General features: G+C 35.3%; 1 protein-coding gene across 1 annotated transcript in view; it reads right to left on the bottom strand.

Annotated features, from left to right (window-relative positions):
- Positions 1–24,750, bottom strand: part of LOC306856710 (voltage-dependent calcium channel subunit alpha-2/delta-3-like) — a gene marked incomplete at both ends in the record, with an annotated part of 40,883 nt that overhangs the window by 12,057 nt on the left and 4,076 nt on the right. The window contains 17 exons of the mRNA XM_079396123.1: positions 122–193; positions 388–471; positions 2,968–3,042; positions 3,180–3,260; positions 4,542–4,616; positions 7,395–7,412; positions 7,955–8,088; positions 9,101–9,179; positions 10,849–10,962; positions 12,967–13,056; positions 13,177–13,251; positions 14,327–14,477; positions 14,673–14,733; positions 15,109–15,240; positions 16,883–17,045; positions 19,383–19,442; positions 21,761–21,877. Of these exons, the coding sequence (XP_079252249.1) occupies positions 122–193; positions 388–471; positions 2,968–3,042; positions 3,180–3,260; positions 4,542–4,616; positions 7,395–7,412; positions 7,955–8,088; positions 9,101–9,179; positions 10,849–10,962; positions 12,967–13,056; positions 13,177–13,251; positions 14,327–14,477; positions 14,673–14,733; positions 15,109–15,240; positions 16,883–17,045; positions 19,383–19,442; positions 21,761–21,877 (1,581 nt within the window). The remainder of the gene's footprint in view (positions 1–121; positions 194–387; positions 472–2,967; positions 3,043–3,179; positions 3,261–4,541; positions 4,617–7,394; positions 7,413–7,954; positions 8,089–9,100; positions 9,180–10,848; positions 10,963–12,966; positions 13,057–13,176; positions 13,252–14,326; positions 14,478–14,672; positions 14,734–15,108; positions 15,241–16,882; positions 17,046–19,382; positions 19,443–21,760; positions 21,878–24,750) is intronic.

Raw genomic sequence — 24,750 nt, 5'->3', positions numbered from 1 at the left:
TGGGGAACAAATTTAAAGATAAAAGCTGTCCAGTGAGGATAGTTTGCTATTATTTTAATAGCTTTATGATACTAATATCCTATATTATTCTAGTTCTTGCATGCAAAGATAAAATCATTACCCCTTTGTCCACTGTTCTTTTTACTTCCATGGAGAAAGTGCCAGTTCGTCTGTTCACCATTGCTGTGCGTAACTACAAATAAACACATTTATGAAGCAGCACTTATTCACTTTAATACTATATCTCGACACTTTATGCAAGTATGTGAACCTAATGCATAAGAGGACTGGGAGCCTGGAAAGCATTTGCATCTGCATACTTGCATAAAGTATGTTTCTAGTCTAAATGTACAGCAGTGAGTGCACTCATTAAAAACTGGTCCATACAACATCCTCTGTGTCCTCCCATTCCACCTCGGACAGGTCCACACTGCTGTAACTGGGTTTCTTCCTCTTCTGGCCCTCCTGGTACTGCAAGAAGAGACACAAAGAGGACAGGAAGTGCTTTAGAGGACAGCAGTGCAGTTACAGTTAGGAACTGGGATCATACGGGTAACACAATGGAGACAGAAACATACAGTACATGGTGAGAGAGGCCATTAGTCTGGCGTTTTTCACTCCTGCTCCTTGGGTTTCCAACTAGCACTGTGCATTTATGGTGTCTAATCAGATGATGAAGCGTGTTAAAGGTGCTGTAAACAATTTGCTCAGTTTCACCGTTTTGCTAACTTTCTCCAAAACGATCAAAGCAATCCCAAACGCAGAGTATGATTGACAGGCACAAAGCAATTCTGATTGACTGGTTTTCTGATTGGCTTTAAGGCGTGGACCGTTTCTCTGACTCTTATTTACTGTTTACAGAATCTAGTCCTGTCACTGAAACAGGTTTGATTTCTGAGGACAGCTATTGTACTGGTATCTGTCAGTAGTTGGGACATTTTGTGTTGAATTCCGAAAAGTTGCTTACAGCACCTTTACATAAGAGAAACATCCAATATGTGCAGCTCTGAGGGACTCCAGGAGCAGGATCGACAAACTGTGGAAATGAGTTTTGTTTACACACTATCAGAGCAGCCAGTATTCGGCTTATGGGGATCTGTGTCAGAATAATCGGTCTAATCTTTTTTGCTCAGATTGGCTTTGGAAATTCAGTCAGTCAGTGGCTCTGTTCCAATCTCTAATGAGTTGTCTTGCTGTCTGCTATATACACAGGCAGCATTCTAAACAAAACTGAACCTCATAAGTAACTGAATTCAAACACTTCAATTCAGAATTCAAACACTGCAGATAGCAACTCAACACTAACAGTTACTCACATGTGCCATGTAAATAGTGTTCTTCATATGGAGCACACGAGAAGCCACTGAAAAGCAACTTATTTTATCTTGCCAAGGCAACATTTCTAATTTTCATTATTTTAGTTTAAGTTTTTCACCTATTATTTTATTTCATTTTAATATTTAGTTTTATTTTTATGTTAAATTTTTTTTATTCAATGGGAACGGTACATTGTAATGAAAAATGCGTGGGTTTGCGACTTATATACACACACACACATGCATACATACATATAGATGTACTTTAGATTTTGTTTTAATTTTAATAAGAAATGAATACATTTTAAGACAAACAGGAACAGAAATCCAAAGCGTTTGACTTTTAATATGTTGCTTTAAGCTAATGATTAAAAACTATAACAAACTGACAGTGTTATTTTAGTGATAATTATAGAATATATTATAAATATTTAGCTTTATATAGCTTTTATTCTTATATTTTCAGTTTTTATTTTAGGTTATAGTAATTTTATTATGTGCTTTGTCTTTTTTATTAGTTTCCTTTTTTTTGCATTTTTTAAATATTTATTTTTAACTTTATTTTTTTTATTATTATTTTATTTAAATTACTTGCCAAGGCACCATTCCTAATTTTATTTTTGAAGTTTTAATTTTTACCTATTTTTTTTTATTTATCTTATTCATTTTAGTTTAGTTTAATTAATAATAAAATATTATAGTAGTGTTAGTTAACAATAACAATATTGCAAAAAATATTTCATTTTAATTAGACGGACCTATTTTTTCTCATTTTATATACTTCAGTGAATAAAATATACTTTATATACATTCATGTAAAATTACAATGCATTCTGGGATATCCATGAAGGATATACACACATAATGTCAAATCATGTTAAAATCCAGCATAATGCTGCCTACTGTTTGAAACCGCTTTCACATTTAGAGTTTGCCTATAATGCCTTGAAAATTTGACTAGCTGTTCAGTTTATTAAGGTTTGGAACAGAGCCTAAAATATCTCTAAAGTTGAATAAGAATGTTACTTTGTGTCACACTTGAATCCAGTCCAGTTCAATGCTACTTACACTAATAATACACATTTTAGCATATATCACATTCATGACATTGTTCCTGTTGAGCAACTCAGAGTCAGTGCGGTCTGTAAATACACACTCAGAAGCCTTGACTGATGCACACCACCGCTACGCAAACACAAACGAATACACAGCAGCACTGGAGCCACATTACAACGAGAACACCAACACGTTCACGACACACAGAGACACACGCGCACACACACACACACACACACACACGCAGTCACGCATGGTGACTTAGAGCGGAGTGAGGGGTGTCCCTGTGAAGGGTGAGTTACCTCAGTGCTCTGATCAGCCCTGGCAGGCACATGAATGGGCTTTTATTCCTGCATGCAATATATCAGAGGAAAAGGGTTGGGATTACAAAAACTACATCTCCCATGATGCACTTCAGCGTCCCACCAGCGCTCTCACAAGCACACTGCATGTGTGGGTAGATTTTTACCTGAGCCAGCTTGTTGGGGTGTGGATGTAGTTGATTGTATCATATTTTAGCTCTATTTTAGTTGGTGTTTGAAATCATAATCCTAATATAAGGCTGGAAATGGGCCCAAAAGATATCAGTCCTTACCAGGGGCCTCAGGTCGGGATGTGTCAGGATATATCCGTTATTGGTAATGGCAAACGCATATCCATGTATTCCTAGCTGAAGAAAAGAATATAAGATTTTAAAAATGATAGCATTAATACACCCCTGCATGCTTTAAGATACAGAGAGTGTAACATTGAACAGATTAAAATTGATTTTGGAATCCTGGCTATTTATTGGTGGTAACAGCCTACCTTGTGTTTCGGGATGGTTTTCATTAACTCCTGAATGGGGATGTCAGTGCCTGCGACGCCTAGCAGGATGCCTTGGTTTTTCTGTGGAGGGACACATGCTGTGAAATCACTTTATTTTCACACATATGTGTATTCGTATATAAAGTGTGCACATACATTTTTGGATAGACACTGGTACAAATAACAGACTGACAGATTTGAAAACAGATGGGGAGATTAGCAAGTCATTTTAAGTTTTTATGTGGTGGATATTAACTATCATTGAAACTCATTAACAATGAAATATAAGTGAAACACTGTCAGTATTATAGTGTACTATTAATGCGAGCGTTCTGAGGAGTATGATTAAGAAATCAAACAGAATATAATTAATATAATGACTTTTCAATGCAGTTATAAAATGTTCATGCTTCCCGTCTAAAAATGGTACTTTAAAAGTCATACGATAGATATGTGCGAGAAAGAGACCACTAAAAATCTTTATATCCACTCTGAAAGAAGTACAGATTTGTGAATGAACCATTCTTTTGAGTCAAATCTTTTAAGTGAATCAGTTGATTCAGTTCACAGAACAAGTCTAAAATATACATTTTAGAATATACATGAATAACAGTATTAATTATTAATAATAATATCAAATCTAATAATAATAATAATATGAATATTAATAATATTACAATTGTTATTCTAGTTCCATATGGAAACTTTTTAGAATAGATGTTTTACAATATACATTAACATTGACTGTTATGTTTAACATTAAAATTATATTAATACTGTTATTAATATTTATATTTTGTTTATTATTTATAGTTCCATATGGAAACTATAACTATTCATATGTAATATATAATAGTAATATACATTAATATTCAGTTATCTAATTATTATTAATATTCTTTTTATAGTTCCATATTGTAGAATATACATTTTAGAATATACATTAATATTGATGGTCATATTTACTTAATATTAATTATTAAATACGATCAACATCCAAATTAAAATGTGTATGAATATTGTTATTATAGTTTATGAAAACTCTGTAAAATATATTATTACAGTTGTTATTATAGTTCCACATGGAAACTTAATAGAATACACATTTTATAATCGACATATTGATAGTCATATTTAAGATGAATTATTAATATCAAAATGTAAAAATTAAACTAGTATTAATATTGATATTAATAATATGAATATTGTAATTATAGTTTCATACGGAAACCTAAATATATACACTTTAGAATCTACTTTAATACAAATACTGTATGTATCTATACAAAAATATGTGGGGTTTTTTCTCTGTTTAGTTCTGACACACACACACACACACACACACACACACACACTCCTCACCGTTTCATTCTTGGTGCTAAACACAGGCATGGCGACCGTGGTTATCGGGTTTGGGCCTTTATTCTGTCCAAGCTGCTGACAGATCAACAGAAGACTTTCAGATTTAAATTTACATGAACATCTGAGAAAACATCGCCAGGGCCGGTTCATACGCTCACACTGTGTTGTCCTACCGGCCTTCAGATCAAGGAAGTTGCTGCGACATGAAATATTCAAACCAACGTTTTGATTAATGGCCGTGCGAGGTGTAGACAAGTGAAGGGTGATCTGGTGAAGATGGTTCATCTCTGTAGCTGAACTGTAAGCTCAGCTGCGGGCACGATGAGGGCTGACATGATTTAACACATGAGCACACTGAAACTAGGTCTGCTATTCCCTCACCTCACCCTTATGTATGTGTGTCCATTATGCATGTTTTACAGTGGCCCTTGAGAGGATTCATGAATGCGGTTGTTTGTGTTTGTAAAACAGGAAAACAAAGAAAACATGAAGAAACGTTGTAAAAATGCCATTCCAGTAAATAATTACCAACCAAAAACAATTCTCTTAAAATATTAAAGAGTGAGTTCACACAAAAATTTCAATTCTGTCATAATTTCCTCATGTCATTCCAAACCTGTGAGATTTATTTCCGTCTGTCTGTCCGTCTATCTATTTATTTATTTTAAGGGGAACAATAAAATGCAATGAAAAAACTGCATTAAAATATTATAAAAGTGGTCCACATGGCTTGTGTCCTGTATTAAGTCTGGAAAGACTGAAATGTGCGTGTGTATGTGGATGCGTGCATGAGTACACACACAGTTGGAACAAAATCAGAAAATGAATGCTGTGAACAATTTGGTGAACTATCCCTTTAAATCGTGTTTTCAGTGTGTAGCAATAAGCATCATTGGCTGTGTTCCACTGTCAGATTGACAGGTTTGTTTCTAAAACAACAGCAAAAATCTCCTCCAGTGCCACTGAAGAGGGATTTAAAGTCTCTCTTATTCTGTCTCACATTTAAGAGCGCCAAAAAAAACCTCAACCTCAGTTTGAGTCTGGTCCAACATTTGTTCAGTCTGGTTGCTTCGTGCAGAACACTAGAGGTGTATCCTGCAGGAGCCAAATTGAAATCTGTGAATTAACCTTGTGCTTCCCCGTTCCTCTCCTTCCCCCCTCTTCCTTTCTCTCTTTCTCCCAGTCTCTGCCTCTCTCACCCCCTCTGCTCCAATGTCAGTTTTATTACGGCTTTAGGAGATAAAAGCCAATGATCCACAAAATGATGAATGGGGTGTCTCAGTGGCTAAGATATAGCAACACACACTCCGGAGAACAATTCCCAACACCCTACGCCTGTGTGTGTGTGTGTGTGTGTAAGAGAGGAGGGTGTCAAAGACATCGGGTGGGTGCAAACACTTGCATTTGTGTGTTTGTGTGTGTGTGTGTATGAGTCGCTCTTATCAGAAATGGAATGGCACAGCGGTCGGTGTTGCAGTTCTCGACATACCCAGCAGAGTGAAGCCAAACCCTATCTCTGACCACATCTCGCCCTCTCTGGCTTTTATCTATCGCTCTCTCGGCCTGCTTTCTGCGCTTCCCTGTAGCACTTTGCACCACATCCACGTTCAAGAACTAATAAAACGTTTCAGATTCCAGAAACGGAATGCTGAAAGCAAATTACAATGAGGAAATGCTGCAAGACACCAGTGACAGAATGGACACAAACAGGCTCTGTTCCAAAACCTAGTCAGCTGCCTTGCTGGCTACAGTCTACATAGGCAGCATTCTAACTATGTGAACGATTTAGAACATTCTGTGTCGTCTGTCATACAAGTAGTGCTAAAAAGCGCAGGTACAAACCTCTAATAAGCATAAATATACAACAGTTATTGGGTAAAATAATCACATTTTTATCAGAACTATTTTAGTTATATTTTTCAGTAGTGAATGAACTATATTCATACGATCTACAATTTATACACTCTGAGCTGTCACTGAGTAAGGTACTCTTTCAAAATGAATAAAATATAAAATTTTTGTACAAATATTGATTATGATTGATTATGAAAATTATGATTTTTTATATTTTTGAAATAAGTCTTTTATGCTCTTATGCACAGTAAAAACAGTAATATTGTGAAATATTATTACATTATCACATGTCACATGATCCTTCAGATTTGCTGCTTTTTTATTATTATTACTGGTTATGTTCGTTTATTAATAATGATTATTATTATTATTATCAATGTTAAAGAACAGTTTTTAATAGAAATCTTTGATGAATAGAAAGTTCACAAGAACATTTTTTGTCAATTTGTTAATCATTTAAAGTTTTTTTGCTTACAACAGACATTTTTGGTATTATGATTTCCATAAAAATATTAAGCAAGAAAAAAATGACAATTAAACAATTAATCACTGATAATAATAAGAAATGTTTCTTGAGCAGCAATGTAGCATATTAAAATGAAAATTTAGCTTTGCGTCACAGGAATAAATTACATTTTAAACCATATTAAAACAGTTGCTTTAAATGGTAATAATAAAATTGACACTTTTAAGGTACTAATATGCACCTTTTAGGGGTAAATAAGGCAAAACGCTGTACCTTTTGCTTTATAAAAAAAAAAAGTACCACCCCAGTGACACCTTCTGAAAGTCTATCAACAATCTTTTTCCCCCTTTAAACTTGTTGCAGTGCATTCTGGGATTGCCTGGTTCACTACGTGCTGCCATGGAAATTTGGCTGTTATTAGCCATCTTAGGAGGAACAACCTTCATGTTGTGCACGCCCTTAAAATGCTGCCTCCGTAGGCAGCTCACTAGGTTTGGGAACAGAGCCACAGAGACACCGGTTACGACTGTTACCTTGTGCGCCTGTGCGAGCTATAGGGACACAGGGAGAAAAATAATATGTGTCATTGACGTGCTCACGTCTACACACATACAAGAGACACACGGCACGGTGTGTGACCTGATCTGCTTCTCGTAGTGCTCACTGAATGGAAGAGTGTCTTGATGAGACCTTCAGGGAGTTAACAGAGCTACTAATGAGGACTGAGTTGCATTTTATGAAGGTGAATGACTGTAGAAAACACATAGACTTTGTAGAGAAAATACTTTGGATGTTTTAGACAAACCCTTAGCAAACCCTTTACAAAAATGTACCATAATGGCATTGATTTCTACCAAAACACCATAGTTACTACAGCTGTTATTGGTACTGTAAATAAGGAATAAAATAATTATGCAGTGTAAGAAGTTTCTTTTCTGTAATTTTTTATTTTATTTATTATTTATAACTAAAAGTGTGGTATCTTATTTTAGTAACAATCGTATTTTTGCAGAAACTATGGTTCATATTGTACGTTTCTGTAAGGGATACGGATACTATACATATACAATACGGCGTGATTATTTATACTTACTGCGCTGTCCACATAGGCTTCGGTCCACACTGTGTCGTGTTCATGGTCGATAACTTTAGGTCTGCTCATCACGTGCAAATACCGCATCACGTTCTCCTGAACGTCAGCCAGCGTGGAGATCTGACTAAAGTAACCTGCACAACACAGCAACATTGCAGATTAACCTATATATATATATATATATATATATATATATATATATATATATATATATATATATATATATATATATATATATATATATATACATTGTTACAATAATTATTTCTATTTCACACACAGGCTGCTCTTTTGAAGAATCCTGAAAATTCCACCAAAATATTAACCAACACAACTGTTTTCAACATTGCTAATATTAAGAAATGTACAAATCAGCATAATAGAAGGATTTCTGTATAGGACCATGTGACAAAACAGTAAAACTTACATTTGACAATATATTTAAATAGAAAAGTTATTTTAAATTGTACTAATATTTCACAATTGTACTAATATTTCACAATATTATAGTTTTTACAGCTTACTGTACAAATAAAAGCAGCTTTGGTGAGGTTTCTGTTCAAAAACATCAAAAAATGTTATCGACCCCCAAATTTTTTAACGGTGTATATACTAAATGATTACAAATGATTACAATATACTGGCTGATTATCAGATGTATTTTCCATCCATTTGGCAGTGTTGAAAATGTGAATGTGCTACTGCAGAGGCTCCAGGTGCAGAGCTAGAAACTCTCAGCACGGTGTGTGTGTGTGTGTGTGTCTGCCTGCGTTCCTCATCCCGCAGCCAGTCATCCGTGGCGTGGGCACATGGGAGTGATCAACGCTGTGCAGCCATGGGAGCCGAGCTGACAGGAAGAGTGATTTAGGCTCAGTTGACCCTTGACCTCCGCATGTCAGCTCTGCGGGCTGAGCCAGTTTCCGTCACACTCCCATCAAGCACTCAACACCCGCGTGATTTCCTCCAGCCTTCACACCAATAAACCCACAATGCTGGGTTTAGCATCTGTGACCAGCAAAACCCAGCCAGGATAATTAATTAACTAATTAGCAAAAATTAAAATGGAATGTAAATCTAATTCAGCTCATCATTTGGAAGACACCCCCCCCCCCCCCCCCCCACACACACACACACAAAATCACAAACCTTTATTGGCACACGCTATCCATTTTAGGTTCTCAGCAAACGCAGATTCACGGCCAATTAGGTAGGGGAATATACGAACCTATGGAGAAAAAGAAAAGAGTATCTTTTAACTCCTACAATGTAAACTATTAGCTTTAACAAAGTAGCTATTAGCTTGGCATGATATGGTTTCAAATAAGTTTAATTTGTACACACAAATATTAATGCAATAACGTTGGTCGGTTACTTTTCATCTCTCTGTTTCTCTTTGTTTCTCCATGCTGAAAACACACATGCTGCATATCTCTGAATTTAAACCAAAGAATCGGCTTGTATCCCACAATGCAATTTACCAACGTCAGGGTAAATCCTGATTACTTGATTACTCATTGGAAAACAACTGCCTTGGCGCATTTACTTAATTACACAACTGGTGTAACAAACCAACTAGGAAAATTGTTCACCATATGTTTTAAGATACCAGAGACCCTGCATGAGTACTCAGTGACAGCGATGATCAATTCATTTTTTCTTTTCTTTTATTTTCTTTAAAAATTCAAATCAGTTTAGATTGTTTAAAAATATATGGCCATAAATCCAGTGTAGTTTTAGTATTATTTATATACTATTAAAGTTTTATTAATATTTTTAATTAGCTTTTTTATATTTTGTTCCAGTTTTAGTAATTGTCTTATGTGCTTTTGTCATTTTATTAGTTTTTATATTTCTGAATAGCTTTAATTTATTTTCTGTTCAGTTTGTTTACAGTTAGTAATTTTAGCATTTAAACTTATTTCAGTTTTTTTTTGTTTTTCATCTAATATTTAATTTTAGTTCAGCTTTATTTCAATTGTAAAAATTATTTTAACAGTATTAGTTTACAGTAACAACCCTGCTTTTATTCATTAATTTGTGCACATGAAGGTGGTCTCAAGACACGGCAAACGCAACCATTCCTCTCAATGTTTCTTCTCTGCGCACTCATTTTTTCTCTCTCTCCCTTCCTCTTTTTCATTCTCCATCCCTCCATTTCTCAGTACATTGCTCCTGTCTCCCATGTATAAATGGTTTTTGATTCCAACCAATACTGAGCAGTTACACCGCAGTGGGCCAGCGACACTTCACACACACACACACACACACTCCTTCTGCAGGCTGTAAAAAAAGCATTTCTCCCCCCGCCGATTAGGATATGAGACGCAGGCTTACACATGCGACAAATACAGGCCAGAAATGTTCGCTTAACATGTTCACCTGATTGTAGAATGCTCTATGAACACGTCTAGTAGCGCAAACTGCACCGTAGTCGGCAAACACTGGTTCACAGGGTCAAACGAGTGACTGATTCAGCACCGCCAAGGGCAGATACATGAGCAAACCCTCCAAATCAGTTTATTCAACACATTCCCTCATGTTTGAAGAGTGTGTCAAATAAGCTGGTGCTGTCAGCAATTCAATATACATTAACACACTTTTTCAGACAACCACCGCAGGAGCCAAACACAATTCTTCAAAATGTCAAAATGCTCTCAAAAGGGAATTTTACACTTGTGCTGAGGTGAAAAAAGCAATCTTAACTAAATCCATAAAGTAAGAGAAAACGCTGCACTTAGGCAGGAAACGAACCAATATACTTGAAAGAAATAATGCTGCAGTTTATAATGTATCTCAAGTAAGATTTAATGATACATTTATGATTTTGATGCTTTTAAACTGAAAATGAGATTTATGTGCAGAAAACCTCCTTTTGATCATTTTCTCAATCTTACCTTGCGCTCAGGCCAGTTATATTTGGCGAAAACATCATCGTACATTTGAGTAGCTCCATCTGTTATCAGCATGATCGCCTGACTACATGAACTTCCTCGGCCGGTCTGATTAATCTGCACAGTGAGAGGGAGCGATAAGGAGACATGAGAGAGAGATTTTTCATTATGAGAATGAGAATTCAGCTCGACAGATTAAACTAAAACTATCAGCCTTAGAGAGATTCACTAACACATAAAGCTAAAATTTAACAACAGAATCAAACAGGAAATTGTCTTCGAAATGGTTTCTGCATCTACATTACCAGTCTAAAAAGAGCTATATCCGATACTGTGTTTATGCTGCATGATACATCCTGGATGCTGATTGGTCAATATCAAGAGTGACTAGCTAAAGTACTGTAGCAATGCCCCTAAATTCAGTATCAGTAGCTTTGACTTTGGACACAGAATAGCACAACCTTTTAATATGTAATTGTTTAGTTATGTTATGATTATGTTGGTTGCATACAGTATGTGTGTGATTACTGTAGAGGCAACAATGCATCAACATTATTTGCAAAGTATTGCATGTTTTTATCAAATCTTTGCAATATGCAGACAACAGACAAGATAATGTACAAACAAAAAGATAATATAAGGTTATAATTGCAGTCAGGTTCAAAAGTCATCTATTAGAAATTTGTAATAAAAAAAAAAAACATTGATAATAAACTATACAATGTCATATAAAAGTGAGTTAAAATTGTATTTTTAAAGGTAAGTTGGTAATATTTTTACATATATTTGTTTTGATAATTTGTTCTTGAAAGAGGGCTCTTATGGACACCGATGCATTTATTAAAAAAAACAGCAAAAATATTGCTATATGTGTGTGTATGTATGTATATATATATATATATATGTGTATATATGTATATGTGTGTATATGTATATGTGTGTATATATATATGTGTGTGTGTATATGTATGTGTATGTATGTATGTATGTATTAAAATAGCTATTTTCTATTTTAATATATTTTTAAATGTAGTTTATTTCTTTGATTGCAAAACTGAATTTTCAGCATGACTACTCCAGTTAGTGTCATATGATACTTCAGAAATCATTCTAATAAAGTATTGATGATCTGGTGCTTAAAATAATTTCTTATTGTTATCAATGTTGAAATATATAAATTTTTTGGTGGAAAATGTGATACACTTTTAGGATTCTTTGATGCATATAGAGTTCAAAAGTAAAGCATTTATTTGAAATAGAAATCCTTTGTATTATTATAAATGTTGTTACTGTCATTAAACGAGTCCTAAAGAGATAAAAGCAATAATAAAAAAATTAAAAAAACTGACACCTGTTTGAAGGCAGTGTATAATATATTAATTTATACTGACATAAACAAAACCGTATGTTCCAAATTATGTTTTCCGGCATTATTTGAGTTTACTTCCAAAATAAAAGGGATTTTAACTATATTTAATATAATATTTACAGATAGACTGAGCAGAAAATGCAATATAGTATTTAGAAGGATACATTTTGCTACAATAAAAACCTGCATTATTGGTGACGATCAGGCTTTGGATTCTCTACTATTGTCTTTTCCACCAAACAAACTTTACTGTGGTGCAGTGCATGATGTCATTTGAAAAGTCAAAGACTGCTACGTCTACTTCGTTCCTTTTTTATACTTTCAACCAATCAGACACAAGCACAGTATGCGGTCCTTTAAAGGGGCCGGACTCAGGCTTTTACGATTACCATATTAATGGACTGGCTCTAATGAATGTGACAAATACAGATATAACCCTATCCTCCTTTCTGTCTCTGCGTTTCTCCCCTCCTCGTCCTTTCCGCGAGACTAGTGGTCTGAGAAAAGAGAGATAAAGGGCGCAACCGGACCGACTTTGAGCACTATCTCGTCTGCAATTGCTTTCTCTTTCATCAGCGTATTAATCAGTGCTGCCAATTACCACAATTAATCACAGGGAGAGATAGAGGTGTCTCGAGGAGGGGCTGGAACAGCGAGACAACACACACACACACACTTGTGCGGGAGCAGAACGGAGAGCTGTCATGACACCGGACCTCTGTGATCTCACGCTTTTGGTAATCTTCACCCACCTCATTTAAGATAGTGAAAGCCTCAGTCAGTGCATTGCCCAGGAGTCCGATTCCTTTGGCAAATAACTTGTCCAGATGCTCTTTAAAGTGCTGATGAATAAGAACAAGTGGAATGGCTTTCAGATATGTTTTAAGAGTCCTAATTTCACTGAAAATTAGGTAATTATAGCCAGAAAGTGTGTGCCATTGTTTAATAAGAGAAAGACATACATCCTTATTAGTACTGTCAGCTTGAACGAGTGTGCCGTTTAGACAGGGCTCCACATAATGGATCTCTTGGTTGTACTGGAAACACAAGAAATATTAGACACAGTGAGCGTCAATTAAAAATGGGGTTTTAAATTAATTGATATCCTAAAGGGTACTAATTATTTCACTTATAGATTTTAAACAAATTCCCTTGTTTTGTTTAGTGTATGAACAACTTGTAACTTTCAAAACAAAACAAATTCAAGTTTGGGGTTGGTCAGGTTTTTGAAAGCAGTCTCTTATACTCGCCACAGCTGAATTTATTTGATCAAAACACCATAAAAACAGTAATATTGTGAAATACTTTTACAATTTAAAATAACCGTTTTAATACATTTAAAGACCGGTTAACGCCAACAAACTAGTCTGTTGGAGTTTGTTGGATCAGTGTGTTACCCCTGTTGGCGTTGGTTGGAGTTTGTTTTCACCCGACTGAACATGCTCATAGATATAGAGTCGGTCGGTGTCTGTTGGTGCAGTGTGAACATGAGTTATTTTTCATAAGATTCTAAATCCAACAGCCAACTTGAGCCAACTTGTTTGTTGGTGTGAATTGGCCTTAAAATGTGATCAAAGCTGAATTTTCAGCATCATTACTCTAGTCTTCAGTGCCACATGATCCTTCAGAAATCATTCTAAATATACTGATTTGCTGCCTAAGAAGTATGTATTGTTATTTTTAATGCTAAAAATGCTACATGAAAAGCATGAACCATACTAATTTTCTGATGACAGGAAGTTCAAAAGAACAGCATTATTTAGAAATGTAATGCATCCCTGCTTTCTTAAAAACAAAAAAATCTTACTGACCCCAAACACTTGTTTATCATATTTCTTTAATAATAATAATAATAATAACAATAATAAATTTAATGAAACATAACATTCATTTTAAAAATATATTAAATTAAATTAATTTTAATTTTGACATTTTAACTTTTCTCTTGATCACAGCCACTGATCTAGAGTCATTTTTTTTTACTTTATTGTTAATAATTCAGGTTTGGATTGAGGTTGTGGAAACTGATTAGCTGCATTTGGAATGAGATTCATGAAAACAAATGGATAAGAAGACGACTAAGCTTGAGAAAGCTTTCTCTTTTGAACTCACTGCAATAATGTTGAAGAAGTCATCATCCCCGAGCGTGTCCAGTATTGAAGCAACCGTCTGTCTGGCTATAGTCAGTCTTAAACCCTTCATACTGCCACTGACATCCACCAGAATCACAACATCTTTAGGAGAAGTGGCCGCCTGGATATACCTGAGACATCAATCAGCGGGACAGAATTGCAAATAGATGAATTCACACGTAAATTATTAAGAAACAACCTAAAAGGTTTGGTTTTAATGGACTTTAATGGACTGTTTAAAACAAAAGCTTACTGATCATACTCACCACCAGGAAACAAATAAAAAGCATTTCAAGAATCATTTAAAGCAGGAAAGTTGTACATACCATTTTCTGTTCCTACAGTCAAAAGCAATTACACCATGTTCATCAGGATGCCATTTCACACCTGAGAAAACACATAGTGTAAATATATATACATACACACACATCCATATCTCAGAACTGCTCTTAATAACTTCATTCAATGTTTCACATGTACTGTTTTATAGTTTGCAGACTCTTTAGTTAGAAATCAAAGAGATGGTACATCTCTGCCAGTTCAGCTCTTTAACCACATCTGTTTAGCACAAATCGCTAATATATGTAAATTTGGCATAATGCTATAAGATGTAAGATGTGATTTAGTCCGCCACAGGCTTTGATTAATGGAATGAATTTTCTCTTATGTCCTCTCTGATGGTCTGTAAAATTAAAACATTAGTGAAATCAGCCAGTTTGATCTTCATCAATTCCTGCGCTGACATAATGCAACATTACGCACCTGGATATTGTCGGAAAAAACCTTTAGCGCTTCCAAAGTATTGCCAAATAAGAGTCGGGTCCCTTTTGAAGTTATCCACAAAAACTTTGTTCAAGGCTTCTGACCAATAGACTCCATTAACTATGTCAGGGTCTAAAAGGACGGAGAGAGAAAGAGTGAGAAAAGTTTATTTGAAGCATCATTTGCAATCACTTCAAGAACAGAGTTCTAATTTGACCTTTAACCCTTATTTCATTTGTTGTACAAGCCAAAAGCAGAGTGGTTAAATCACCTCATCCAGTTCCACCCCTCCTTCTGCTCCGAGTCCAACCTGACTCCATAAAAAACCCTTTGCCTTTGTCCTCCAGCACACAAAGCGCCGCCATTGAAAGGCCATTACGGGCGCACACAAAGGGACGAGGCGCATCCACCATGCGTGAGCGCCCACTGCGGCATCCACAGATCACAAAGTGAACAGCTACTTTAAGAGTGATTACTCTGTTCTCACCGCACTCTTCGCTGGGGCATCGAGCCCTTGGCTTTGTTCATTGCGTCGTCCCCAGGTAGTTATTGACCCGTAGTTCTGCAGTGACACTGAGGAGTTCGTTCTTGGATCAGTAACTTCAGAATGACCTGAGGTGGTTGGCTATTATCACTGCTCTATGACATACTAACTTAACTCTCTCTATCTTTCACTCCGCAATGTGGGGCAGTTTCTGTTAGGACACCCAGGAGCTTTATTATTGCAAAATATAACGGCACGTTTAAACTGTTAATGAAGTTACTCTCTCTGTTTCTCGATTAATCTGCATAGAGGACCCTTAAATGGCCACATTTATCCCCTTACATGTACAGCATAGACTGTAAACTTGTTTTTATACTACCAGTTAAAGGTTTGGAATCATTTTAAAAAACGTTTTTGCTGCTTAATATTTTTATGATACAGGAACAGTGATACACCACCATTCAAAAGTAAGGGGGTAAAAAATATATATATTACTTTTATTCAGCAAGGACACATTAAATCGATCAAAAGTGACCGTAAAAACATTTATAATGTAACTTTTTAAAAGCAAAATTTATTCGCCATAGAATCTTGAAAAATCATAGTTTCTACTAAATACAAAAAGAAATGGTTTTCAATACTGATAAGTAATAAGAATTATTATTAACTACTCAAATTAATTACATTTTTAATATATAAAAAGTTATTTTAAATTCTAATAATATTTCATAACATTTCTAATTTTTTTTTTTTTTAAACTCAATGATTCCAAACTTTTTTTTTTATAAAAATCTATTTTCTAAATGCATGCCATTGATTTCACTGTGAATAATTCATTCATGCATGCATTTATTTTTTCTTTCTTTTTTAATAAGATATTCCATTTCACTTGGATATATGTCATAATATGGAAGAAAAGATTTGCTGCTACATCTATTTCATCACAACTTTAAGCAGTTTGCCCCTGCTGGTAGATGGTGGAACTGCACCATGTTGCAGAAAGCATCTTTCTCCAATGATAACCGTTCTGGTGACAAAATACACTTCTTGCTGGCAACATATAAATCAAAAATATTTCATTACATTATAGCAGATGTTTTACCAATTCTCAATTTTCAGAGGGCTCTTAAAAGCATGAAAGAACTGATGTTTTTCCCATTCTGCTACTCGGGATAGTAACCCGTTTTGGGACTGTGCGTGTTCTTGTACTGCCATCAACCAATCAATGTGTCCTCTTGGTTGAATCACACCTCATATCCTGTATGTTCAGGTAAAAACAGGATGCATTACCTTTATTGTACATGTTGGTTGGCACCTGCACCACACTGAGGCTGAGGTTGACGGATAGGTTATTAAAATGATCGTTGGGTTCCAGGAGAAACTCTCCTCCCAGCTCTACACTGTTCCCGTCTTCATCCACCTCATTTATAAGCACTGCGTTGAAATACTCGTACTGTAGGGAAAAAATGAGCAAAACAAATACATATAAAGTGTCAGGCTGGAAAAAAGAAAATGCAAATGAAAAAATCAACAATGCTAGCAATATTATTAACATTCATTTTATTATGTTACAGTACACTGCCATTTAAAAGATTTTTTTTTTTTAATACAACAAATATTTTCTTTTAGTAATTTTAATGTAACAAAAGTTTTCTATTACATATATATGCTGTTATTTTGAATTTTCAGCAAAAAATTCAGAAAAAAATGTATCACAATTTTAGAGCAGCACAACTTTTTCTGAATTATAATAATAATAATAATAAATGTTTCTTGAGCAGCAAGTCAGCATATTATAATGATTTCTGAAGGATCACGTGACAATAAAAATTGAAATAATTATGCTGAAAATTCAGCTTTGCATCACAGGAATAAATTACATTTTAAAACATAAATTTATGTAATAAATTACTGTTTTTACCATATTTTTGATCACATAAATGGTGAGCAAACAAACATATAATCTAACAGGGACTTCACAGAAATCTGCTATGTTTAAAGATCAACTTTGGCTCTGATGTTTCTCTAAGAATGTTCATATTGAAATTTCAGACTTTTTGAAGGTAGACTTTGTCATATATGGGCACAGTTTCAAACACTTCTGTGAGATAAAAAAAAATGGTGCAACTAAACCATGAAAATGTTAGTTTACGAATAGCATGCACACACACAAACATTTCTCACCATTGCCCCAGTTGAACTATAAAGGATAACGGATGAAGAACATTTAGATTGTGTCCAGAGGCCTTGCGTGATTAAACTACCTCTCACTTTACTGGACCAGAGGTCATTTGTGAAAAGAGGCTATCTATCTGTTAGGTGAGTGTACTTGGTAACACCTTTGTGTTTACCATTACGCGGTGTGTGTATGCACTTTACTACAGCTCCTGTTGGAAAGGGGGGCATCAGTACAAAGCCCAGCAATGACAGCTCATACCACGGCTGGGCGCTCCGATGATACACCCCTGGAGGGGCGGAGGGGAAGCGCAGTCGAGAGGAGAAACGCTCCACACTCAGCATTTCTGACAGCACTGCGACAAGCTTTTGAGGGTTATCAACAAACAGCAGGAGCAGGTGCAGCACACCCGTCCGAATCCCGGTCTCAGTGGGTTCTGAGTCAGAACTCCTCATTCAAAGAGTCACGGTCAGAACCATTTCATCCAGACCTTTAGAAACATTCACTCTCAGCCAGACTGGTTTGTATATACTTACACCGGGCCGGGGAAAAAAAATTCAACAATTCATGTCATATCCTATATTTTTGGTGCTTTTTTTATACCCTATGTAATTGATTCTTTTTTATTCTTTTATTTATTCCTATTATAAATATCCATTGCATTTTGATGTCTTTGATCATCATCAAAATCAGTAACAACATTCACAAAAATTTGTTCTTTTAATAAATCATTCTTTCACAGAAATATTAGAATTATATATATACTGACTAAAGACCTATTAGCGCTACAAATTATTTTAGAAAGTAATTTCTTATATTTATTCCTATAATAAATATACAGTGAGATATGTATGTGATAGATATGTACATACTTATATGCATGTAGAATATATACACAGAGAAATGTTAGGCCTGCAAATTATTAAAAAAAATTAGCATCCTTCTGTTTAGCAAAATGTTTTCTGTTACAAAAACCACATTCTGAAATATAGAGGCTGCAATCTGACTCTTTCACTATAATTAGTTACTTGAATAAAAAAACATTTATGAATCATTGGAAATATATTCCTACATATAACAGAGTGAGTGCATGAATTCATTACTGAGGGGGGATACCATTATTTTAAACGTATTTTGCTTCAGTGAATTTTCCATTTGTCCCTGAATAGCGTGGCCAACGTGGAGTCATTTATCTTAGTCGGAGTGCGGAGGCCGGAGAGAGGGGAGGGCTTTCCAACACACAAATATATATATATAAATAATTCACTTCAAGAACTAAGCTGGAGGTCATGTACAGGACATTTGCATAAAGCAGGGCCACAAGATTACAGCAAGGAGTGTGAGGGGCTATACCGTTAAAACATCCTCTAAGAGTCTATTCTAAAGAACACAATACAATTTCAAATTTCACCCCATGAAACATCCATGACAATAGGAGCATGAATATGCATGTAATTTTAGATGGGTTTGGATATTTCTGACACTACAAAGCGGCATCAGAGCATTAGAACAACTGGGTTTTTCTTTGTTTCTGAACAAAGAACTGTCCATGGTTCTGAAATCATCACATAGAATACTGCAAAACACAGTGTACAAGTGTACAAACTCTCTCACCTGTAGGTCAGGGTTCTCCTCATGCTGGAGATGAGCTTCTTCTGCCGCTTCTACAAGCCTCTACAGATGACCGAGAAAACAGCAGAAACTTAGATGACTGATGGCAACACACACAGATTTCATCTTGATGGGCTATGAGAGCTTTCAAAATGCAGACATTTGTGATGATGAGCCTTTAACTACATGTAAAACACATTTTATAACTATATAAACTGACCCTGAGAAACAGTTACCAGAGAATTAATATTTACAACCACAGTAAAGAGTTCTGAATTAAATAGTCATACTGAATTATTCATGAAAGTAATAGTATAAGGCGACCTCTTTAAAGTAAAAATTAAACAGTTTAGTTTACCTGCTGCTTGCAAACAGGTTGTATATCATGTGCTTGTTGCCTTGCGGCAAACACAATGTTGTGTGTGTGTGTGTGTGTAAAGGACAGTGTATGTTTTGTTGTCATTGAAAACTGCTGGCATGCATTTTTAGTTACATGCCGGTATAATTGCTTCCAATCCACAAAGCGCTTTAGGAAAATTAATTAATACTTATTTCGAGGAAATTATAGCAACATAACCAAAATGAGGCTTTGTGCCAATTTATAAACACCCTCTAGAAATATAAGCCAAGCTGCTCTGTAAAACATAATAATAAAAAAATGAGGTTATGTTCCTGAAAAAAAATGTCTTGATTTATGCATGTCAGCAATATGCTGAGTTCTAAATATGTTTTAGGCACAAACAGGGTGTGAATTAGCCTAGAGACTGTCTTTTTGTTTTGACCCCAAAAGACATTCAAAACAAAAGGCTGGAGGTGGCTTGTGTGTTCTTTTTACACACAAATACATTTCAATAGTGTTTTTAAACGCCTCATTAACCACAAAATCTAAATCAGGAGTTAGTTAGAGCTAGTATTTTCACCTCTCGGCGAACAGGCGGCGCTATAGCGCGTTATAGCGCGTTTACCTGAGAAGGAGGTGAAGTAACAACACGATGCTTGTTTCCCTTACTATTATAATCGCTCTGCACTTTAACAAACATGACCAGTAAGCATTTATGCTTCAGAAATATTTTCTAAAAACATTAACATTTGAGACATTTTGTTTTAAAAGTCTAACTAGGCTTATTAGTTTGCTGCTGAAGTGCTAAATTAGCCTACACCCTAAAAAAATTCACAAACGACGAGTTCTTCAGAGAAATCGACAGCCCTGAAAGACAGCTTATAGTTTTTTACCTAGTTAATTCTTTAGCCATGCCAACTTTTAAACAGCTTTCAAACAATATTTTAGTGAAATATGTTAGTCAGTGCGCAGATTTCCTCTGTGTCATATGCTCGTGAACAGAAGATGCGCGCGCTTATAGGTCAGCATAAGAAGAGGACATCACTTGTCAATTTATTATAGATATCACAAGTAGGCTATATAGCGAAAACATTAGTGGTTTAAGACAAAAAATATATAAATAAAAATAATATATATATAATTTTTTTTTTTTTTTTTTTTTTTAATGCAGCTTGTCTGGTAATGGTCAAAGTATTGCATGTATTAGAACAATTAATAGCCAATTAATAATGTATTAGAACAATTAATAGCCAATTAATAATGTATTAGAACAATTCATATAAATAAATTTTGGCGTAAATTGCAGGCAGGAAATCATTCAAAAATAAAACCACTCTGAATACAAACATGAAACAAAAGCGTTTAAGTGATGTTTTCCCATATTTGTAGAATTATTTTCAAACGAAATAAAATGTGCTGCAATGAACTTGGATTCCTGTGGTATAAATTGCATCAACTCCCTTCAAATCTGACAAACGTGTAAATTTATTTCGCATAAATACGCGCATGCATTTTATAAAAATCAGTATGCAGTTGAAAGCTACAAATGCATGAGGTGTATTTCATAGGTTTTACCTTTCATGGCAAACCGACTCCATTGCATCATAAAGTGACAGTGTGTATCTGCAGGAGTTAGATAAGCATATCTCCTCCACACACTCCACACACACAGGCAATTAAAGCCTGGACCGCGTGTGTCCCGCTGAAGAATAACGGCATGAGCTGGATGTAACGGGAAAATCTATATGTTCTTCCATATAGAAGGGAGAAGCTTTAATCTAGAGGCTTTTTATACGATAGTAATAAATAAAGCTGTTGAGGCTATAGCATCCAAGACAATAGATGAGTGATGAAAAATGCTGACTGAAACAATAGGAATTCATGCAAAAATTGTAAAATAACTGAAAAAATATCTTATAATAATAGAAATCATTCCAAATTATATGAACAAAAATATTAGGCGTCCGCTAAGGCCATTAGTTTAAAAATAAAACAGTCGCAAGCAGAACATATTCAGTTATTTTCCACTTAAGTTACTTACTCGTGTGGCCTCCGCTTTTTTCCGAAATATTTCCTCCATATTCTGCGCCACATTTTTCACCAATTTTGCGCCGTCGATCTCCTCTATTCGCACCGACTTCTCATGCTCCTTGTATTTCTAAAGAGAAATAAACGGGTCATATTGCGCAATGAATTTACGCACGACATACATTTTACTACTTTTTTTTTTTTGTGTGACTGTGTGTTCAAGACTGAATGACATTTTGTACATCTTTTAAATGTAATGCACACGTTTTCTGTAATTTAACAATTATAAAGTAATACTTGAAATAGGCCTATCTTTTTTTAATGCAGCTTGTCTGGTAATGGTTTAAGTATTGCATTTATTAGAATAATTACTAGCCAACAAAAAATAGAAATAAAAATCTCTCAGACAAGGACATTGGAAATATTAGGCTGTAACAAAAAAGTAGCAAATAGAAATGAGATAACTAATTTAATTGCATTCATATTTGTACTCTTTAATGCAACAGATCATTTTATTCTTTACTTCTATTGATGCTATTTGTGTGTGTGTGTGTGTTTCACATTGAAGAATTTTAAATAATCTCAATGGACACCTTATAAATCTTTGCTTTGTTAATCTCTATAAAAAAATCCTAAAACAACAAATATCTCCTTCAAAGATCTTAAAAATTCAGACATATAACTTAAACTAAACTTAACTAAATCAACACATTTAGCACAAGTAGTGGTAATGATGACAGTGGGGGACCAATAATCATCTATTCCTTTGGTCTAATGGGTAGTGTGATACCTCCAAACATGAGTTCAACAGATCAATGACCAGCATGACAAGTTCATTTGTCTGTGATGAACTGGGACTTTTAGACGTATGCAAATCTGAAGGAGGCTGTGGAAGAGGGACGAGACAAACAGAGATAAAAAATGATGAGAGACATTGATGGAGAGACAGGGGACGGTAAGAAGAGGCCTCTACAAGTCTCCATGACCTACGGTTTGCATTGTCTCTGCGTTAATACAGCTGTCTGTCTCATTCGAGTTAGTGCCACAAGACTTCAGATAAGCATGCCGTTGTGCGCCGCTCTCTGACAGTGGCTGCTCTGATTGGCTGATAAGACAAATCCTCTCTAGATAACGAGCTCAATCTTGTCGCCGTAATTGGTGGAATTGCTGGTGCAGTGTGTATTATTGGTGGAGGCAGAGCGCTGTGGGTGGGCTGCTTTGGGGAGGATGGGCGGGACTTGTCGAAAGGGCCACGCATTGTTGGAGGGTAATTGAAATGGAGTCAGAATTCAGGAGAAAGATAATAAGTTGTCAAGCCTGGGCGAGTCTGGATAATGAACTACACTTCAGACAATGCTGAGTCTGCAGTACAAGTGACACCTGAAGCAACAGAACTCAACGGGCATTGTGATATTAGACTATTCAAACACACTCAGGCATCGACGCCTGCAGGCTTACACCATTCCACCTTTCTGATAAAAGTTTGGGTTAAGCGAAACATGGATGCAAATTTTGTGACGAAACACACTCCTTTCAACTTAGTAAAAAACCCTTTTTGTGAAGAACTAATAAATCAGTAAAACAGATTTTATCAACAGAACAGGACATACATTCTTTGAGGACGCACTTACACATCTTAGATCCAAAAATGTGTCTTAGACAGTCCTTTACACTTTACAAAAGGCCTATCTGATAAAAAAAAAAAATGATTTGCTGTATATATAAAAAAATGTATTTTTTAAAGAACACAGGAGATTTCGTGAAAACACACACACACACACACACACACACAAATCACTAAATCCAAAACGTGTTTAACACAGTCCTTTCAACTTTAAAAAAAAGTATTTTATGTCTAATAAGCATTCATATCTCAGTTTTTTCAAAGACATCAGGACATAAATTGCATGAAAACACACTCTTGCACATGTCAAATCCCAATACCTGTTATTTACGGTCTGTTTAAATTGTAACAGGCCTTTCTGATACAAAATCAGTTTATTGTAACCAGTTTTTGTGCACACACGTCCCAGACACTCCTTATAACTTTAAAAAAGGTCTAGCTGATAAAATTTCTAGCAAGAAAAATGGACAAAAATATTTCTCTCTCGTCTACACAAATCCCACACAACCACACACACAAAATAACTAAATCCTAAAACATAACAGTCCTTTCTACTTGAAAAAGTTTTCAGACAAAAACATATTATTTCCAGTAGGCACACAACATATATATATAATTTTTATCTACTTTTATCCAGACAACAGGAAACAGATTCTCTGAAAACACAGACTCGCACATCTTAGATTCAAAAATGTGTCACAGAGAGCCCTTTTAACTTCAAAAAAGACTATTTGATAATACGTTTCCAGTAAGAAAAATGAAAAAGCATACATATCTCTCTCATGTCTTTTTTAAAGACACACGACATTAATCCCATGAAAACACACACTCTTGCACATCTCAGATCCCAAAACATGTTCAACACAGTCTTCAACTTTAAAAAAATGCCCTTCTGAAAGAAAGAAAGAAAGAAAGAAAGAAAGAAAGAAAGAAAGAAAGAAAGAAAGAAAGAAAAGAAACAAGCATACATCTCTCAGTTTTATTCTAAAAACAACAGGACATAAATAAAAAATAAAAAAGACCCTGTAAGCGAAACAACCCCCCCCCCCCCTTTTTTTAAAAAAAAGACAACAGGACATCACATTGCATGAAAACACACACTCTGGCACATCTCAGATCCCATGACATGTTTCTAACAGCGACACCCCCCTCCACACACACAGATCGCAGCACCACGACGCAAATTACCCCTTTAAGAGAGAGACCATGGAGGGTTATTGAGGCGGAACAGTTCATTTCACGCCTGTCCTGTCTCCCCACCCCTCACCCACCGTCCCGGCACCAAAAACGCCATAATCAAAGCCATTAATGCTGTGTTCATCAATAGTGATGATCACCCCACTGATTCAAAACGCTGTAGCGAAACAGTCCTGGGGAGT

The sequence above is a fragment of the Barbus barbus genome (genome assembly GCF_936440315.1).
Source record: "Barbus barbus genome assembly, chromosome: 37".
NCBI lineage: Eukaryota > Metazoa > Chordata > Actinopteri > Cypriniformes > Cyprinidae > Barbus > Barbus barbus.
This window is presented reverse-complemented; position numbering and strand designations above follow the sequence as displayed.